Source organism: Camelus bactrianus, chromosome 3 (assembly GCF_048773025.1).
Source record: "Camelus bactrianus isolate YW-2024 breed Bactrian camel chromosome 3, ASM4877302v1, whole genome shotgun sequence".
Taxonomy (NCBI): domain Eukaryota; kingdom Metazoa; phylum Chordata; class Mammalia; order Artiodactyla; family Camelidae; genus Camelus; species Camelus bactrianus.
In genome coordinates, this window is record NC_133541.1 from 108,241,166 (window position 1) to 108,258,414 (window position 17,249).

A 17,249-nucleotide genomic window follows, 5' to 3' on the forward strand; every position below is an offset into this window, starting at 1 on the left:
CCACTCCTTTACTGAGTGGCCCACTGTTGTTACTCATGATGATGCTTGTTTTTCCATGGATTTCCATCGGTGATTTGTCTCATCACCAGCTCTCTAGGCAAGCACGGCGCTGCCCTGCTGCAGGAAGCACATCCTCCCAGACTGCCTGCCCTGTCTCATCCTGCAGTGGGAAGAGGGCATCCAGAGGGCTCAGGGATGTGGATGGAATCCTTGGTGGGGATGAATGCACAGCCCCTTCTTGGGGAGGCAGCAGGTGCAGGGGAGGGAGCCCAGGGCAGGCTCCTGCTCTCTTGGGGCCTCAGTGTCCCTACCGGCCCTCGGAGACATTGTCCTCGGTGAGGCTGAAGTAATTTTCTAGCCCTGCCCTCGGATGGAGCAACATCCATTTACTTCTACAGGGTTCTTGTTCCTCTAGAAGGGTGCCTTTCCGAGGAGTTGGGGGACAAGTCCTGTGAGTTTGGGGTTGGGCTCCCTGGAGCAGGGATGGGCCACACGGAGTCATCCACACTCCTTGGGCCCGGCTTCCCTTGGGCCCTGGCCTAGATTTTTCAAACCCTGGGGAAGCAGCTGGCCAGGGTCAGGGGCAAAGTCCTTGCTTGCAGAATTTATCACATTCTAACCGGCTTTCAGTGGCCTTGTGGGTCTTGCAGAACTACCAGCAGCTACACCCAAGGCCAAGGGCAAACAGAGACCTGGGCAGCTTTACGGGCATCGTTATAGAGAGATCAGCCTGGCCGGGGTGTGGGAGGGGGCACTGCTTAGTGGGGAGGATGTGGGCTTAAAGAGCAACCTTTTCCTAAAGAAACATTCTCATTTGGAAAATGAAACTCTTCCAGTGACCATGGTCTGCTTAAGTACATCGTCCCCCGTAGTGGGCTAAGCTATGGGTTCAGATGGAGGCAGAGGATTCCAGTTAAACTTAGCGTCTCTACCCAAAGCGATGCCCTGGGGCTCTACCTCCTTAGACTTCACCTTGATCTCTTTTTCCTGGGTTTGCTACAGGCTAAGTATGGATGGGAGACAAAACAGTTCACCTATAGAGTCCCACCCAGATCTGCCGACAATATGAACTTCAGGCAAGGGAAGCTGAAGTTTGTTACTGGGTTAGGGAAAAAGAAAAAGGAAAGAGATCAGGTGGACCAGTGCTCTGCTCCTGCCGCAGATGCGGGATATGGCCAGGTCACTGCATCTCCCTCGGTTCGACTTTCCTGATCTGTAAAATGGGTTGTCACGAAGAGTCAGGAGATTATGGGACAGAAGGCCTGGCACATGCTGTATCCAGCACTTGATAAATAGTAAGTAGCTCAAAGGTACCAGGCCTGTGGATAACTCCACTGACAGGGAGCGTGTGTCATTGCCACTTCACAGAGAGGAGAAGGAGACACAGCCACGCGCCCTGAGAGGAGGGGAGGGCCCCAACTCTTTCCCAGGCCTGGATTCCACTGGCTCTGTCACTTCTAGCAGGTGACTTCACCCTCTGAGTCTCAGTTCCCTCAGCTGTAAAATTGGGCCCAGGAGAGCACCTACCAATCTCACAGGGGATTAAACCAGCCAACGGAAAACTCCCAGCACATAGAAGGTGCTCAGGGAACACTGCTCTAGCTGAGTGGGGACCTGGAGGCCCAAGGCCTGGTCCTGGGCTGATCTCAGGGGCTCCTGCCCTGGAAGTGCTCACTTCAAACAGCCCTGTTAGTCCCCAGTCAGGGCCACAGGAGAGAGGCCAGGCAGCTAGCGGCTCTGGAGCCCCGGGAGGGCTTCCCCCCCTCAGGACTGTTTGCAGGTCTTGCCACAAACACATCCTAGAGGAATGCTCTGCCCTGTCCCAGTCCCCGGGCAGAGCAGGGGCAGTGCCACTGCTCCTCACTGCCCCTGCCGGCAGGGCTGCTGGGATGGCTTCCTACCTGGAGGGTCTTCAGGAAAAGGAAAACGGGGGAAACTGAGGGTCAGAGAGGGACGGTGCCTGTGTGGGGTCCCGGGGAGGTGAGGCAGAGACTGGAGAGGTGGAGGCGAGGGTGGAAACCTTGTGGGGAGAGGGGAAGGGGAGGGCCCTGTTCCAACCCTGCCAGGGCCTCCTTCCAGCTCTGCTCCCTGGAAGCAGGAACCGGCTGAAGGGGGACCGGAAAGGAGAGAGAGCAAACAGAGTCAGAGGAAAGCCTGGAGCTCCAAGTGCTGGGGTTGTTTGGTCTGGCTGAGCCACCTCCCGGCCCCTCCCAGCAGCTCAGCAGACAGACTCCAGCAACTCCCGCCACATGCGTGCGTGTACCCGCGCTCACACACACACACACACACAGTGACACACAGGTATACAGACACACACAGTCACACATAGTCACACAGAGGCACACAGATACATGCACACACAACACACATATATACACACAGATACGCACAGACACACAGTCACACAAAGGCACACAGGCACATACACACATGTATACACAGACACATACAGACACACATATATACACAATACACACATACACATACAGACACACACACACACACACACATGCACAGACACACGGCACAGAAGCTCCGAGCTGGAGGGCAGGTGCTGGGACAGAGGGTTTGTGCAGCTCCTCTGGCCTGACCACCTCGCTCCCCTCGGCCCCCACAACACACACCAGCTCAGCCCCTCGCTGCGATGACTATAACACCTGCTGCACAGTTACTGTTCGGTGCTAAGCTCTCTACTTGGATGAACTTGTTTAAGCCTCACAATAGCCCCACGAGGCGGGCGCTGTAATTAGCCCCGGTCTGCAGATGGGAAAGCAGGCTCCGAGCGGCAGGGTCCCGGGGCACAGCCCCCCTCGCCATCCCTGAGGGCACTGGGCTCTGGCGCTGTGCCAGGCCCTGGGATCAGCACTTCCACCCCCACCGTCCACGCCATGTGACCAGCAACATGACGCTGCCCTTTTCTCAGGCCCCAGGAAGGGAAGTCACAGACAGCGGAGGGAGCAGGGCTGGATGTCTCTGCGTGTGCTGAGCCAAGGCTTCAGCAGAGAGGAGAGGCAAGGGGTCGAGGTCAAACACATCATCACATTTAGGCTCAGTGCCCTCCTGCTTCCTCTTCCAGCATCTTTCTCCATAACTTGTAGCTTCCTTTCATCACCTGCCCTGACCCCTGAGACTTACCTCTGTCCCCTAGACCCTACCTGCCAGTACCTCTCACCCTCACACTTGTTCAGCCGGCCAGCCATTGCCTCAACAAGTGTGTCTTGAGCTTCCTTAATAGTAGCTTTGGATGCCTGTTGACAAAACATGTTTCCCTTCCATTATTTTATTTCATTTGTATGTGCATATGGAGGGGTGGGTGGTGGTGGATATTATTTTGTTTTATCTTGGCTCAACCACTCACTGAGAATCCTCTCCAATAGAGGGCCAAACTAACTAAAATACATATCAGAGTCCTCCACTGGGCTTAAAATGCCAGCTGTACAAGTACAGGGTGTGGGAGTTGTAGCTTAAAAGTAGCAGTGGTATAGTGATGTCTTTGTGAACCATGAGGACAACATAATCCAGCAGAGATGTAGCGATTGAAAGGGAGAAAAAAAGCTAATGTCATGGTAGGCTGCATTAATAAAGATAGCATGACCAGAATGAGGGAGGTGATGGTGCCAAGTGCTTCTCCCACATTATTTCATTTAATCCTCACAAAAATGCCTACAAGGTGGTGCTGACATCGTCCTAATTTTCAGATGGGGAAATGGAAGCTCAGAGAGATTGAGTAGCTCCTCATGGCCCTTGTCACCTCCCATCTCATATTATAGCTATTCAAGCCCCTGTCTCATGCCCTTCCGCCCACACTACACTCCTGGATGACAGGAACCACCTCTGCTTCCCCTCTGTTCTCCCCAGTGTCCTGCATGGTGCTCGTTCCCAGTGGCACCTACAGGCGTTTATTACATTCAGTTGGATTGAATGAAGATTTGAGAAGGGCAAGGAGAGCACGGGGAGGAAGAAAGGATGAGGAGAGAACCCCAAGCCAGGGACAGAGAGTAGCATAATGCAGTGGCTGTGCTGGGAGCCATCTTCAAAGACCATTCCACCCTGGAACTCCCCTACCTGCATTCAACTTTTGGACTCCCGCTAGAGCAGCCTGTCAAGGTGTTTCCCAGGCTCTGCTTGATCTCTACTAGTGATGGGGAGCCCAGCACCTACCGAGGTATGAGATAATCCAAGCATATCACTTATCCCAGGGCCAAGTGGTCCCCTGACAGCTGGCCTTTACTGAGTGCTTTCCCTGCAAAAGGTACAATGAAGCCATGAGAGGTCGCTACTATCATTATCCTAGTTTGGCAGATGAGGAAACCGAGCATAGAGAGGTACATAGCTTGCCCAAGGTCTCATAGCTACTGAGTGACAGAATACAGAACACAATTCGAAGCCCAGAGGGTGACTCTAGAGAGGCTGCCCTCCTGATCTCTACGCCAGCCCTGTTCATGGAAAGAAATGCAAGCACATACGTCTTGTTACGTTTCCTAAAAGCCACTCTACAAAGCAAAAAGTACAGGTGGAAAAAAAAGACTGAGAAATTAATTTTCCTAATACATTCCTTTAAATCCCAAAGAGCACCATTTTAACGTGTAATAAATCTAAAAAACAAAGTCACTAATGAGACCCTTTACACTCTTCTTTGGGTTCTAAGTCTTTGAAACCTGGTGTGCATTACAGCACATCTCAGTATGAACTCATCACCTTTCAAATGCTGAGTGGCACATGTGGCCAGTGGCCACCACATTGGCCAGCGCACTTCTATACTAGACTGCCTTTCTAGGTGCTCACTGCGCTATACCCTAGTGCATAAGAAGAATCCAATAAATGTCAGGCACTATTATGATTATCTTTATCACTGATTATTGTTGGTGGTGGTCCAGGGAGAAGCTGGGCTGAGGCCCCAAGCCCTTGGCATAAGCACTGCTTCTATTCTTAATCTGTGTCCTACAAGCCAACAGCTTGATGTCTCCCAGGCTGAGCCAAGCTTTGTGAACCTTTGGCCTGTGGGTCAAGAAGAGCCAGTCAGCTCTCTCTAGGAGGGGAGACCAGGCTGAGGTCTCTCCATCTCCCCAGCTGGCAAGCTGAGTATCACATGAAATGAGGCCTCCTTGCGGTTTAGAAGCCGGTGGCCCATCTGCTCTGGAGTGTGGGGTGGCCAGGCACACATCTGGAAACGAGGGGGCAAAGACTCCTCCCTCTGTGGTCCCTGAAAGCAGCACCTCCTGCGTGCTTTAGGCAGATTAAGCCTTTACACAGAACAAGCAAACAAACAAACAAATCACTACCACTTTTTAAATACATTTTTTTCCCCATGAAACCCCGTGAATTAAATGGAGCAGGGATAATGGGTCGACATTGCCCCCTGTCCCTCTGTAGTTCCCGGACAGTTGCTGAATGCTTGCAAAGCTGTTCCCAAACCTGTCTACACAGTTGGAATCGCCTGGGAAATTTCAAAATACACCGATGCCCCAGGGAGGTTGTGATTGAATTGGTCTTGGGTGTGGCCTGGGCTTTGGAGTGTGTAAAACATCCTCGCGAGAGCTTCAGGCAGACGAGTCAGGGAGCTGCTGTGCTAACGCTTCGGGGCACACACTCATCTAGCCCTCGCAGTAGCTAGGACGCAGGTCGGTTATGGTTCCCGCTTGAAAGAAGGAAACATGGAGGCTCACAGAGCTGAAATAGTTGGCCTCAGGTCAGACAGCCGGAAACAGGCCAGGTAGGGGTTCACCAGCTACGGTCTTAGCCATGGTGTGCTGTTAAATATTTCACAGTTGGCTCCCTGCGGGGGAAAAAGCCCTGATGTGTAGCATTTGCCCCATCCCTGATGTAATGACTCTCACTGTGGCTGATTTCAAGCTGCCCAAGTGATGTCACTGAGCGCAGAGTTGGGAAGTGGTTCATGCAATTAGCTGTTGGGTTGGTCCACTGGACCCCAGCACATGGATGGGCCACTCTGCATGAAGAGGAGGTTCTACTGAGTGGCAAGAAAATATGGTTGGTAATTTGCTGAATGTTTAGTCTTAGAACACTTTCTCAAGTGGACATTTTTGCTATTTCCAACAGATAAAAAGCAGTATGTTACCAGCAGAGGTTTATCTGATAAACTGAAATTATAATATCTTGCTCTTATTACACTGGGCAAGTCTCAGGGCGCACTGGGGGGACTTGTGGCCGTGGGCAGTGGGTGTTGTGAAGAGCAGCCTCTACTCAGACAGGGAGCCTCGCGGTCCACGCCCACCTCTGACCTCCCTGCCTGTGTGGCCTTGGGCAAGTCCCGGCCCCTCGGGCCTCCATTTTCTTGTGTGTCCGGGAGGAGACGGGACTACACATAGGACCCCTGGGGCATGGTTTTCCAGGCTGGTGTTGGCCCCGTAGCAGCCCCTGCCCGACCCCAGCCAGCCTTGGCCCTGTATTTATAGCCATGACTTCAGTCTCTCCAGTTTCGCTGAAGCTGGTTCCCTGGCCCATATATTTATAAACCCAGTAGGGCAGAAATAGATGTGACATGCAGGGAACTTGGCTGATTCTGTGAGCAAGCTGCATTTGGTGCGTCCATTTAGAACAGGCTTGAGCCCCAGTATCCTGGGTGTTGGGATTCATGGGCAAACCGGGGCTGAAAACGCACTTGGAGACCCCAAGCCCAGCCCTGTATTTGTGTGGCTAGGGGTCACTAAGGCCCACGAGTAGAGGGATGTGGCCAGGGACGCAGAGGGCATGGCACAGCTGGGCCGGAATGAAGGGTTTTTTTGCACTGTGCAAAATAGCCTCTCCCTGGAGTGTCAGTGAATCCCTCAGTGACCATCCCAGGACCCAGGTACCCGTCAGGTCCTGGCTTGGTTGTTTTCCTGCTCTGGGATCACGGGCAGAGATCATCCTCCCTCAGCCTCTGTTTCCCCATCTGTTAAGTGGGACTAGTAATTGGTACCTGCTTTATAAGGTTCTTGTGGGGAGTAAACAAGATCATACTTGACATAACTTTCCAGGATGGTGCCCAGTGCATAGCCAGTGATTGAGAGATGGTGGCTCTGTTCCTGATTAGTCACCCCTTAATAAAAGTAACTGTTATGACAACAGCTGCCTCTCCTCGAGCCCCTATACATATTAATTTAATCCTCCCCACCATATGATAGCATTATTATTATCCTCAAACTCATTGTATAGCATGTGTCTTATACCAAAGAGACACTCGATCCATTTAGTGAACTTGGAAAAGAATGTTCTCAAAGAAAAAACTAATATGTGAAACCATATTTTTATGTACCAGACCATAACAAATACTCAGTCCTAAATGGTAGACATGTTCACAGTGGAACGTGAAGGTTCTAAAATGGTAAATGATTGAATAATCAGACATCTCTCAGGGGTTTGCAGGGTCTGTGTGACTGATCTGGCCACTTAATGTTGATTTTGTATATTCCTAATTGCATATGAGAATTTAACATAATAGTGAACTTGAAATGCGTATGCCATACGAAACAAAGGATAGCATCTGTCAAGGTTTTTCACGTTAATATCACTGCTTTTTCTGTCCTAATGATACACAGTTCTCCCCCGTCCCCTTTCCTGCTTAATTATTTTTCCATCGCACTTATCACCATCCGATGCGCTTTCTTATTTGTCTGTTACCCGTCCACCCCAACGAACATGTGAGCTTCACGTGGGCAGGGTTTCTTTCTCTTTTGTTCACTGTGTACTGCCAGGACTTAAAATAGAGGATGGCACATAGCAGGCGTTCAGAGAATATGTGTCAAGTGAATGAATGAATTAGTGCGTGCGTAAGTCTCCATTTTACCTAGGAGGCAACTGGAATTCAGTGAGATGAGTGACGGGTCCAAAGTTACTCAGCTACTGAGAGGCTGAACTCAGGCCTGGTAACACTCATCTCTCCTGAGATCACCCAGCGTGTCCAGCTTGGTGAGCTCTTTCCAGCTGTCACGGCTACCTCTTGTCAAGGGATGGATTCCTGATACTTCCAGAGCTCCCCCAGCTTCACATGATGCTCATCCAATACCGGACGCTTATGTCCCAGGAGGAAGGAAGGGCGGTCGGAGCAGGCTGGGCAGCCAGGGCGGGGATGGCTGGAGGCCGAGGCAGGAAGAAAGGAGGCCACAACTGGTCTGTGTGTCTGACCGGACAGGGCTGGAGGGCCAGCTTGGTAATGTGGGGTCATGTTTGTACCTCCCTCTGGAGACTGACTCTGCCCTCTGGAAAATGCTGGGACAGGGCAAGTCCACAGAGGATTCAGGGATACCTTTCTCCTTCGTTGCTACCATCTCTACCAACCACTCTGCCCAAGACCTTCTTCAGCTGGGGAAACTAAGGCCCATTGAAAGGAAGTGACTCTTCCAGAACACATAGCAAGATAACCCCAAATGCCAGGCTTCCTCATTCTCACGAGTTCTGGAGGCTGGAGGGGTTTGAGGTTCCCCCTTTGGAGTCATGGGAAAGAGATCCACCCCCAAACTTGGCTCCCACCCCATCCTTGAGAGAGAAGCGCTCAGGCAGGAATTTACACTCAGTGCAGATTCCTGAGGTCAACAAAAGCTCTCTTCCTAGTGGCAGAGAGAACCCAGCTCTGGACAGTCCAGACCCTTCCTTCCACCCCATTCCTGATGCCAAGGTGCTGCAGGACAGGCATGGGGTGGGTGGGTGCACCCTGGGCCATCTGGACCAGTTCTGGGTTACCCTTTCCCCAGAGTAATTCCATTTTTGCCCCTAGCTCTATATACAGTCAGCGCCTCAGTCACTCCACATCATCATTCCACTTGATTAATATTTATTGAGTGACTACTATGTGCCAGACACTGAAGATAATCTCCCCCCTCTCTCCCTCCCATCCTCCCATCCTCCCATCTATTTTCTCATTCATTCCTTCATTTAGCAATGACTGAGGCAGTACAGCCTTATGAATAAGAGTGATGTCTGGAGCTAGACCCCTGACTCAGCCACTCCCTGGCTGTGTGAGCTTGGCAAGTCACAGAAGTGCAGTCTCCTTATCTGTAAAATGAGGATAATAATAGCCTCTTCCTTCCAGGGTTGTGATGAGGATCAAATGAGTTAATGCACACTAAGTGCCTGGAGTAACACCTGACGTAGTAAACACTTCGTAAACTTCATCCATCCTCACTGCCATTGTTATTATGTGCCTGACGCTGTGCCAGGTGCTGAGGAAATGGCTCCAAAACGCTCCTCTCACAGGGATGCCTGCACGTCGGCCCCCATTTCAGCCTCCACCTTCTGCATTAGCCTTGCTGCCTCCACCCCCAGAGCCGGGCCTTGCAATGGCCCCCTCAGCTCTGCAGGGCTACCCTCCACATCACTTCTCAAGCCAGCAGAAGAGAGTCCAGGCAACTGAAGCCCGTTACAGTCTGGCCACCTTCTCTCCCGGCCTCACCTCCCTCTGCCCTGCCACACGTGCCCCAGCCTCAGCCTCTCCAGGGCCTTGTAGTTCTCCGGATTCATCTCCAAGTGGTCCTGCCTTCTTGCCTTCACTGGGCCTTGATGGATGGAGTACCCTCTATTCATCAGAATGCCAAGCACTTCCTGTCAAATTCCTTCAAATCTGAAACATCATCCGTCATCTCCAGGAAGCCCTCCCTCCTTCCTCTCAGCCAGGAATCATGAGACCTGCCTTTGGCTCTGCATTTCCCTTTGTTTGTAGCCATTCTTTACTCTCTGCACAATGGGGAGCCGTGGAGGGTTCCTGAGCAGGTGAGTAACACACTCAGAGCTGCTCTTGAGAAGAATGGACCAGACCTTGGAGAGGATGGAGACAGAGAGAGATTGCAGGTGGGGAGGCCAGATATGGAGTCCTTCAGAGGAATGAGGGTTTAATCTTCCCAGCTGTTTTTTCCCTCTCTGCCTACTCTAGTCTCCCTGCTGTAAAATCAGACCCTGTGATTTCCCCGGTACTGGCTCAGTAAGTCGGTGGGAAAGTGAAAACTAGGACCCCACGCCTGACTCTGCAGTGCACCTCCCCAGGCCCTGATCCTCAGCATCCCTCAGGCCCTTTACTTCCTCTGCAGCCTCAAAGCAGGCTGGGGGCGCTGTGGACGATGAAGCAGCAGGGGAGGCCAGACTGTGCTTTGCGCTCCGCCAGCCTGTGTGCCAGGCCTCCCAGGGCCCAGCAGGTGCGCAGCAAGCAGCCCTGCTCCCTCATTCCCTGCCGAGTGGAGGAACCAGCCTGTACTTTTCAGTGAATCCCCATGACAACCCTGTGAAACAGGCCCTGTTTTAACCCATTTTCTAGATGAGAAAACCAAAGCTTATGGAGATAAAGAGACCTGCCCTGAGTCAGGCAGCCGCTGAATGGGAAAGTCAGAATTTGAACCCAGATCTGATTCCAAAGCCAGTGTCCCTCCCTCACCATGCAGGAAACAGCAGAAAGGATGTGAGGCTCCCAAGGCCACATTCCCTGGGCCCACTCGTTGCAGCAGCCAACCACAGAAGGAGCCCTGGGAGACTTTGGGGGACCCTCAGGGCCGCACGGACAAGGGCCTCTGGTCCTGGAGGCCCTGCTTGGACTCACGGAGGTCAGAAGAGGGAAGAGGGGAGGCTCCCAGCTCAGGAGGGAGCAGGGCTTCTGTGAGGGGCTGGCCGAAGGAGTTTGGGTGTCTGGGCTCTGGTGCCATGCCTATGCCTGACATTCTGTGCAACCCGGGCGAGCCCTTCCCTGTTCTGGGCTCAGGGCCCCCTGACCTGAGATGAGCACAGGAAGTTTGCTGAGGCTGGATGTCTTACAACCTTTAGCCTGTGGTCAGAGGAGTGATGTGGATTTGGGGAAACTGGCATTAGAGGACCCCTCTGCCATCTGTGCTGAGGCTGGAGTGGGCTCTCTCCTGCCCAGAGTGAGGCTGTGCCCACACAGATGGGTGAGCTGAGTCTGAGCCCACACCCTCCATGGCTGTGTGGGGTCCTGGGAGTCAGCCTGCTGCCACTGAGAATGTGGGTAAGAGCACAGGGCACCCAGCAGCTCAATCTACCACCTGCCCTACCACTCACCACCCTGTGACTCAGACAGGATTTACCTCTCTGTGCCTCAGTTTCCTCGTCTGGGCACAGCACTCACGTGGCCGGCCCACTGGAGTGTCAGGTAAAAGCCTTGGCCGAGCACCGGCAGAGGCTCAGTGAGCAGCGGCCGTCACTATTGCAGTGGGTCCTGACACCCCCATGCCTGCCCCAGGCTGCGGAGCAGGGTGGGTGTTCCAGGGCTGGAGCCCACATGGGGCCTGCCCCGGCCCCCCAGCTGGGTGGGGAGTCCTCCCTCCTTGGGAGGGAGACTTGAATTGGAGGGTTCCTGCCAAATCCTCCCTCCTGGCTTGGCAGTGTGAAGACAACGCCGGCCAAAAATATTTGTGTGGGTGGCGGAAAGTTAACTTTTCCGCCTCTCTCTTCTTTCCTGGAAACCGTGGCCACCATCAAATACAGCAAAACAGAAGCAGGCATAGGGTGAGGTGAGGCCCCGTGGGGCGTCAGAGGGAGCCCTGCCCACCCCCCATGCCCACTCCTGCCTCCTGCCATCTGGCTCGATGGTGGGGTAGGTGGCAGGGGCGGGGCAGGGCGGTGAGGGGCTCCAAATGCTTAGAATCGTGGCACCGTGCCACGCCAGGGGTTCAATGGACCGTCCAGCATCATCTGGCTCAAGCCTGCCGTGGTGCCTTCGGGCAAAGTGACTCCAGAGTGCAGAAGGCACCTGCCCACGGTCACACAGCCAGTAATCTTTTCAGAATTCTACTGGATCTTCGTGAGATTCTAAGGTTCTTTGAAACGCTAATGGCAGAAATGTGGTAGCGCCTGGTGAGTGAGAAAGAATTTGGAGAGGAGTGTGGCCTTGGAGCCATCTCTTCTACGTCTGTGTCCACCAGCATGGTCATGGTGTCAGGGCTGGATTTGGAGCCTGGCCCTATGGTTACTAGCTGTGTGACAGACCAGAAGTCACTTGGCCTCTCTGACCTTCAGTTGCCTCACCTCTGAAATGGGATAATAATAATGGTACCTCTCTCATAGGGTCGTTCTGAGGATTTCTTTCGACAACCTAAGTGAATAACCCAGCATGGAATAGGTGTTTAATATCGTGAGCACCCATTCTTCTCCAAGCAGAAAGTTGGCTTCTTTGTTCTGATTCCCCGGCCACTGAGGCTGCTGTAACAGGTGTCTGTTATCTTCCTGACAGCGACGCTTGTTTGTCTTCTCCTGGTTGGCACTGATTTGCCCTGGAGTCTGGTAATGTGCTTATCTTTCCTCTGGCTTACCAGACTCTCTGGCACAGCTCCAGCCAGAGGCCGAGGCCTTGACCCAGCCTGCTGGGGTGGGGGGTGCCTGACCCTGCCTGGGGGCAGAGGCGTGGCTTCCAGGTCAAGTACCGCAGCAGCTGAGCTCAGCCCAGACCCCAAGGTCACCAACGTCCCCAGTGTTCACAATTCTGAGGCTTCTCACTGCCCACAAGGCAGCCAGTGTGTGTGCAGGGGTTCTCCTCTCCCCGTTCTGCAATAGGATAAGTGAGATTCAGAGAGTTCACACTCTCTGGAGTTCCCACAGCTAAATAGTGATGGGATCCAAGATCTGCTAAGCAAGATTTATAAACTTCAAGGTTTCTTCTCATGTGTAATTGGCCATTGACTCTCTTAAGCTCTACCTGCCCGTTCTGGGGCATCTTGTCTACTTCTGCTCTGTGCCTCCACAAAGGATTTTCAAACCTTTGTCTCCAACCTGGAACTCTCCCCTCATCTTTAGGCCTCCATGTGGAGATGACTGCTCATCTCCCCCGGAAATCCCAAATCAAACTCATTTCCCTGCTCCCCTGAACACCTGCTCCTTCCCATTTATTCCTGATCTCTATTAACGAAATCACGCTGTCGCCAGAGCGACGAACTGGGCTGAGTCCTAGCCGCCTGCCTCCCTCTTCCTCCACACCCACTCTCCATCTGCCTCCCAGCCCAGCCAATTCTTCCTCCCAAGTTTCTCTCCCATCCATCCCCTCCTTGCCTCCCTATAGGAAGCCTCCATCCCCTCTCTCCCAGATTAGCATCTTTGTTAACATTTCTAAATAATCATACTGTTATTATTATTGTCCGTGTTGTCATTCACAGCTCCTTCTACCAGATTTTAAGGCTTCATGAGCCAGAGTACCATACCTTCTTTATCCCCACCGTACCTCCAGTACCTTTTATGGGGTCTGAAATACTCCTATTGGAGCTCAAATTTTTTTGTGTCATGCAAGCATAGCCATCATATATTAAGGCATGTCTCAGAAACTGTCCTAAGTTCTCCGCATGCCTTTTCTCACTTAATCCTCATTGCACCACTGCAATGGAAATATTACAGTTCCCATTTTATAGATGGGGAAGCTGAGGTTCAGAAAGGTCAGTGGTGGTGGAGGTGGGATTATAGCCCAAAGCCTGGGCATGCAAGCATATCACTGCACCGTATCCCTCGGTGCAGAGCCTCCTTGGAGGGGTGGCCCCAGCCTTTTACCACCTGCACCGCCATTCCTTTGGTATATGTACCTTTGGTGGCATATGTACCTTTGGTGGCACATAAAAGAATATTTCTTAGGAGATGCCCAGCTAAGTATTTTTAAATAACCAGATACTTACTTAATGTACATTAAAGGGGAAATAACTTCGCACGACATAGCTGCAATTACTGCTTAAGATAAGTCTAAAGTAATAGAAGTAAATTATTTAAAGTTGATTTACAGAAAGATATTAAGCAAATAAAGTGTCAGGTGGCATAAGGCTAGGGCAAAAATTTGGGGTGTTGAACGACTGAGGCTCTGGACTTTCCTGTGGACACAAGAAACCCTTGCCCTAAACCCCAGTCTGTTCTCAGGACCCCCTTAAAGTGGACAGGTCTCAGAAACTCAGCCAGGAACACCCGGCGCACTGTCTTATGTGCTGTTTCTTTTCTGCCTCTGCAGACAGATCACCTTGAAGCAAGGTCTCACAGACCAGAAACCGGTGAAGAAGGAGGGCTTGGGGGTCCACCACCCCACCCAGCCCAGGAAGTCTCACAGTTGGACCTCGCCCCAGCTCTGTGAGTCGGCTGAGGGAGGCAGAGCTGCAGACAGCCAGAGAGGAGCAGAGACCAGGGCTCACTCAGGCGGCTCCGGCCCGGGCATCAGCTTCTCTGCGTCCCTCAGGAGAGGCAGAGCCATGCTGGGCCCCCACCTCCCACCCCCGCCCCTGGGACCCAGTGAAGGCAGGTCTACCCCCTGCACCTTTGGGATTCCTGATGGGAGCTACAGGTGTCTGGCCTTGGAGGCCGAGGAGAGCGGCGGTGAGGAGGGCCTGCTGGGAGAGGCAGGGCTCACGGACTTGGAGGAAGACAGGGTGGCCAGCAGGAGCGGGGACAATGCCTGCAGAGCCACCCAAGGGGCACCACAGCTTCCCAGGGCCCTGGGCCTCCAGCCACCCAGCTGTTCCAGGGAGGCACGAGGGGGTTCCCAGCACGACGACAGAGCCAGCCAGGACTGGGACACGATGAAGGCCCGGCAGGTGATGACAGCCAGCCTCAGCCCCAGCCTTGGGCCCAGGGTTGCCCAGAAACCAGGTAAGTGCATGTCCCTTTACCCCTGGACTGCCAGAGTCACAGAAGACCCCCATAGGTCCTTAACACAGGGGCTCCTGACCCTACTTTCCCATGAAACATAACAGTGCAGCAGAGCCGCACAGGCATGCCCAGATTAACAGCTGTGGACAGACAGGGGAGACGGTGCCACACGTGTTGTTCCAGCTGTACCACAGCTAAATCCACTCTTCTCTGCCAAAGAGGGCACGTGAGAAGGCAGAGAGAGAAAGCCACGTTATCATGCTTGGTAAAAAAGTCCATCTCCCACTCTTGCCTGCCCTTTAATCACTCGTGCTAGCAAATGACCTTGGAGCTTGAGCAAGTGGCGGGGCGGGGCCCCCTCACTGCGTGTATTGAGTGCCAGCTATTTGAGGGTGCTAGGGGTGCGGCACTGAGCAAAACAGACACGGTCACTGTGCTCACGCAGCTTTTGAGGTAAAGACTGAGCCTTTGATCTAATCCAACCTCCTAATTTGACAGCTGGGAAAACTGAGGCCCGGGGTCAGGAAGAGACTGCTCCAGGTCACTTAGCCTGTCTGTGGCTGAGCTGAGCCCTCATTCCTCACCCAGGCCTGGGTTTTCCATCTGTTAGAGATGACAGAGACAGGGCCCATGTCACCTGGGCTGCAGTGAGGACCCAGGGCTGGGGAGAGCTGCACGGAAGGAAGGAAGGAATGATGATCAATTTCCCACAGGCGGCAGGAGTCGGCAGGGCAGGGCGGGACAGGGAAACCCACACTGAATCACCTCCACTGCCGGGCCCATGGCAACGCTGAAGTGGGTCCAGATGGGGAGGACGTGAGCCGGGCCATGCTTGCCTAGGCGGAAGCCGCTGCCAGTATATCCTGGGGGCGCGGGGTGTGCGGGGGACACAGGCCTGGGAGGGCTTGTGCGTCAGGAACTGAAGGAGCACTTCATTTCTGTGCAGGCGTCGCTGACGCCCAGCCTGGCATCTCACCAGCCCTCCTGCCCACTCTCTTTTCTGAAATAATTCTCTCCAGGCTCTGACCACCTCCCCGCCCCCAAGGCCACCATCCCCACCCCCACTCCCAGGCTTGGGTCATGCAGGGAGCCAGGCAGGAGTAAGGAGGGGCCTTCAGTGCATCTGGGGCAGGAAGGAGGAGGATCCGGCAGCCTTGAACTTGGAGATAGGCCTTCTCACCAGCGTCAGCCCAGATCCAGGTCCCCTAGAGCCTGAAGCCCCCAGGACCTGCTCCTCTTCCTCTCACAGACCATGGTGGGAGGGGGTGTCAGGAGACATGCGTGCTGGTTCTGGACCTGATGCCAACTAGCCAAAGCCCAGGAAATCCCTTCCCAGTTTCTTCATCTGTGAAAACAAAATAAAAATAAGAGCCCTATCTACCTCACAGAGCTATGGTGAGGTTGCAGGGTAATCCAGACAAGCATGTAAGGGATGATGATGATAATTAAAATGATCATCACCAGCTCAACGATACAACAGCTATGATTGTTAAGCCCTTCTGTGCCAAGTCTACCGTGCTAAGAGCTTTACACATATCACTTCATTTAATCTCATAACCGTCCCCATAAGGGACATACTGTTATCTCCATTACACAGATGAGAAGACTGAGGCCCAGAGAAGCTAAGTGACATGTCCAAGACGCATGACCAGTGAGCTGCTAAGCCATGATTAAGTCACGGCATTTTGAATGTGGGGCTTTGCTCTTGGCCACCACTATATTCTGGATTTATACAGGGAGAGTGCTGTCTGCTGACACCCTGGAGCAGAAGAGACATGTATGGAGAGGGGAGAAGCAGGGACTTCCACTAAGGCTCTCTGTTGGCTTTTCAGTGCAGCTGGCCCATTGCATAGTATCTCGTTCTTGTTGATCTTACTCTAGCCTTCCAGTCAGGCAGTATTCTCCCCATTGTACAGGTGAGGCAACTGAGGCTCAGGGACTTAAGTCCCTTGCCCAAGATCACAGTCAGTGTTGGAGCTGAGACTGCGGTCTCATTCTTCCTGCCTCACAGTTTGGTTCATTTCTTTCTAGCCAGATGGTTATCTAGTTCTGTCCTGAACAGTTCTAGGGACAGAAGAGGCAGGAGAGAGCTCAAGAGGATGGAATTGTTAGGGAGGACTTCTCAGACATGGAGGCAGGAAGGAAGCTGGGTCTTGCAGGAGAGTGGAAATCTGGGTGGTCTTGGGACAGAGCCCACACTGGCCTTTCTGCTCCCTTGGGAAAGGGAGTGGCCAGAGTCCCTTCTCTCTGCCTGGAGATCTGGAGGGAAGAGGCCTGTGGAGCTGCCAGGTTATTAGTGGATTAGGGCTTCCTTTTAAATCTTCCTCCCATTACTGCCAGAGGATTATAAGCATCTTCAGATAATTACACCCATCCTTCCGCAATTATACCTGCCTCTCTTGAGTGCTCTCTGGCACTTCTAAGTATGGGTCACGGCATTGTCTACCTTGGGCATTCACCACTTGGGGTGGGTGGGTTCCAGTGCCATATCTCTAAGGCCTGAGTACCAGCTGAGTAGGGCACAGTGGGGTTCATGGCAGGCTGGAAGGTCAGGGGATGCGAAGAGATGAGTTGGGCAGCAGCCTGCAGCTCAAATTTCCTGCCATCACCTGCTGCTCCCTTGGGAGAATTACATGTGGGAAGGAAAGTGTCATGTAGGGCCCCTCATCAGTGGTGCTTAGTCCACAGCTCACCAAGACAGC

General features: G+C 53.0%; 1 protein-coding gene across 9 annotated transcripts in view; it reads left to right on the forward strand.

The window, feature by feature from the left end:
• The window catches only part of LOC105074301 (N-deacetylase and N-sulfotransferase 1), a 153,042-nt gene that overhangs the window by 103,259 nt on the left and 32,534 nt on the right, over positions 1-17,249 (forward strand). For all 9 annotated transcript variants that reach the window (XM_074360930.1, XM_074360932.1, XM_074360928.1 and 6 more), the window contains one exon: positions 13,916-14,547. In XM_074360930.1, coding sequence (XP_074217031.1) covers positions 13,916-14,547 — 632 coding nt within the window. The remainder of the gene's footprint in view (positions 1-13,915; positions 14,548-17,249) is intronic.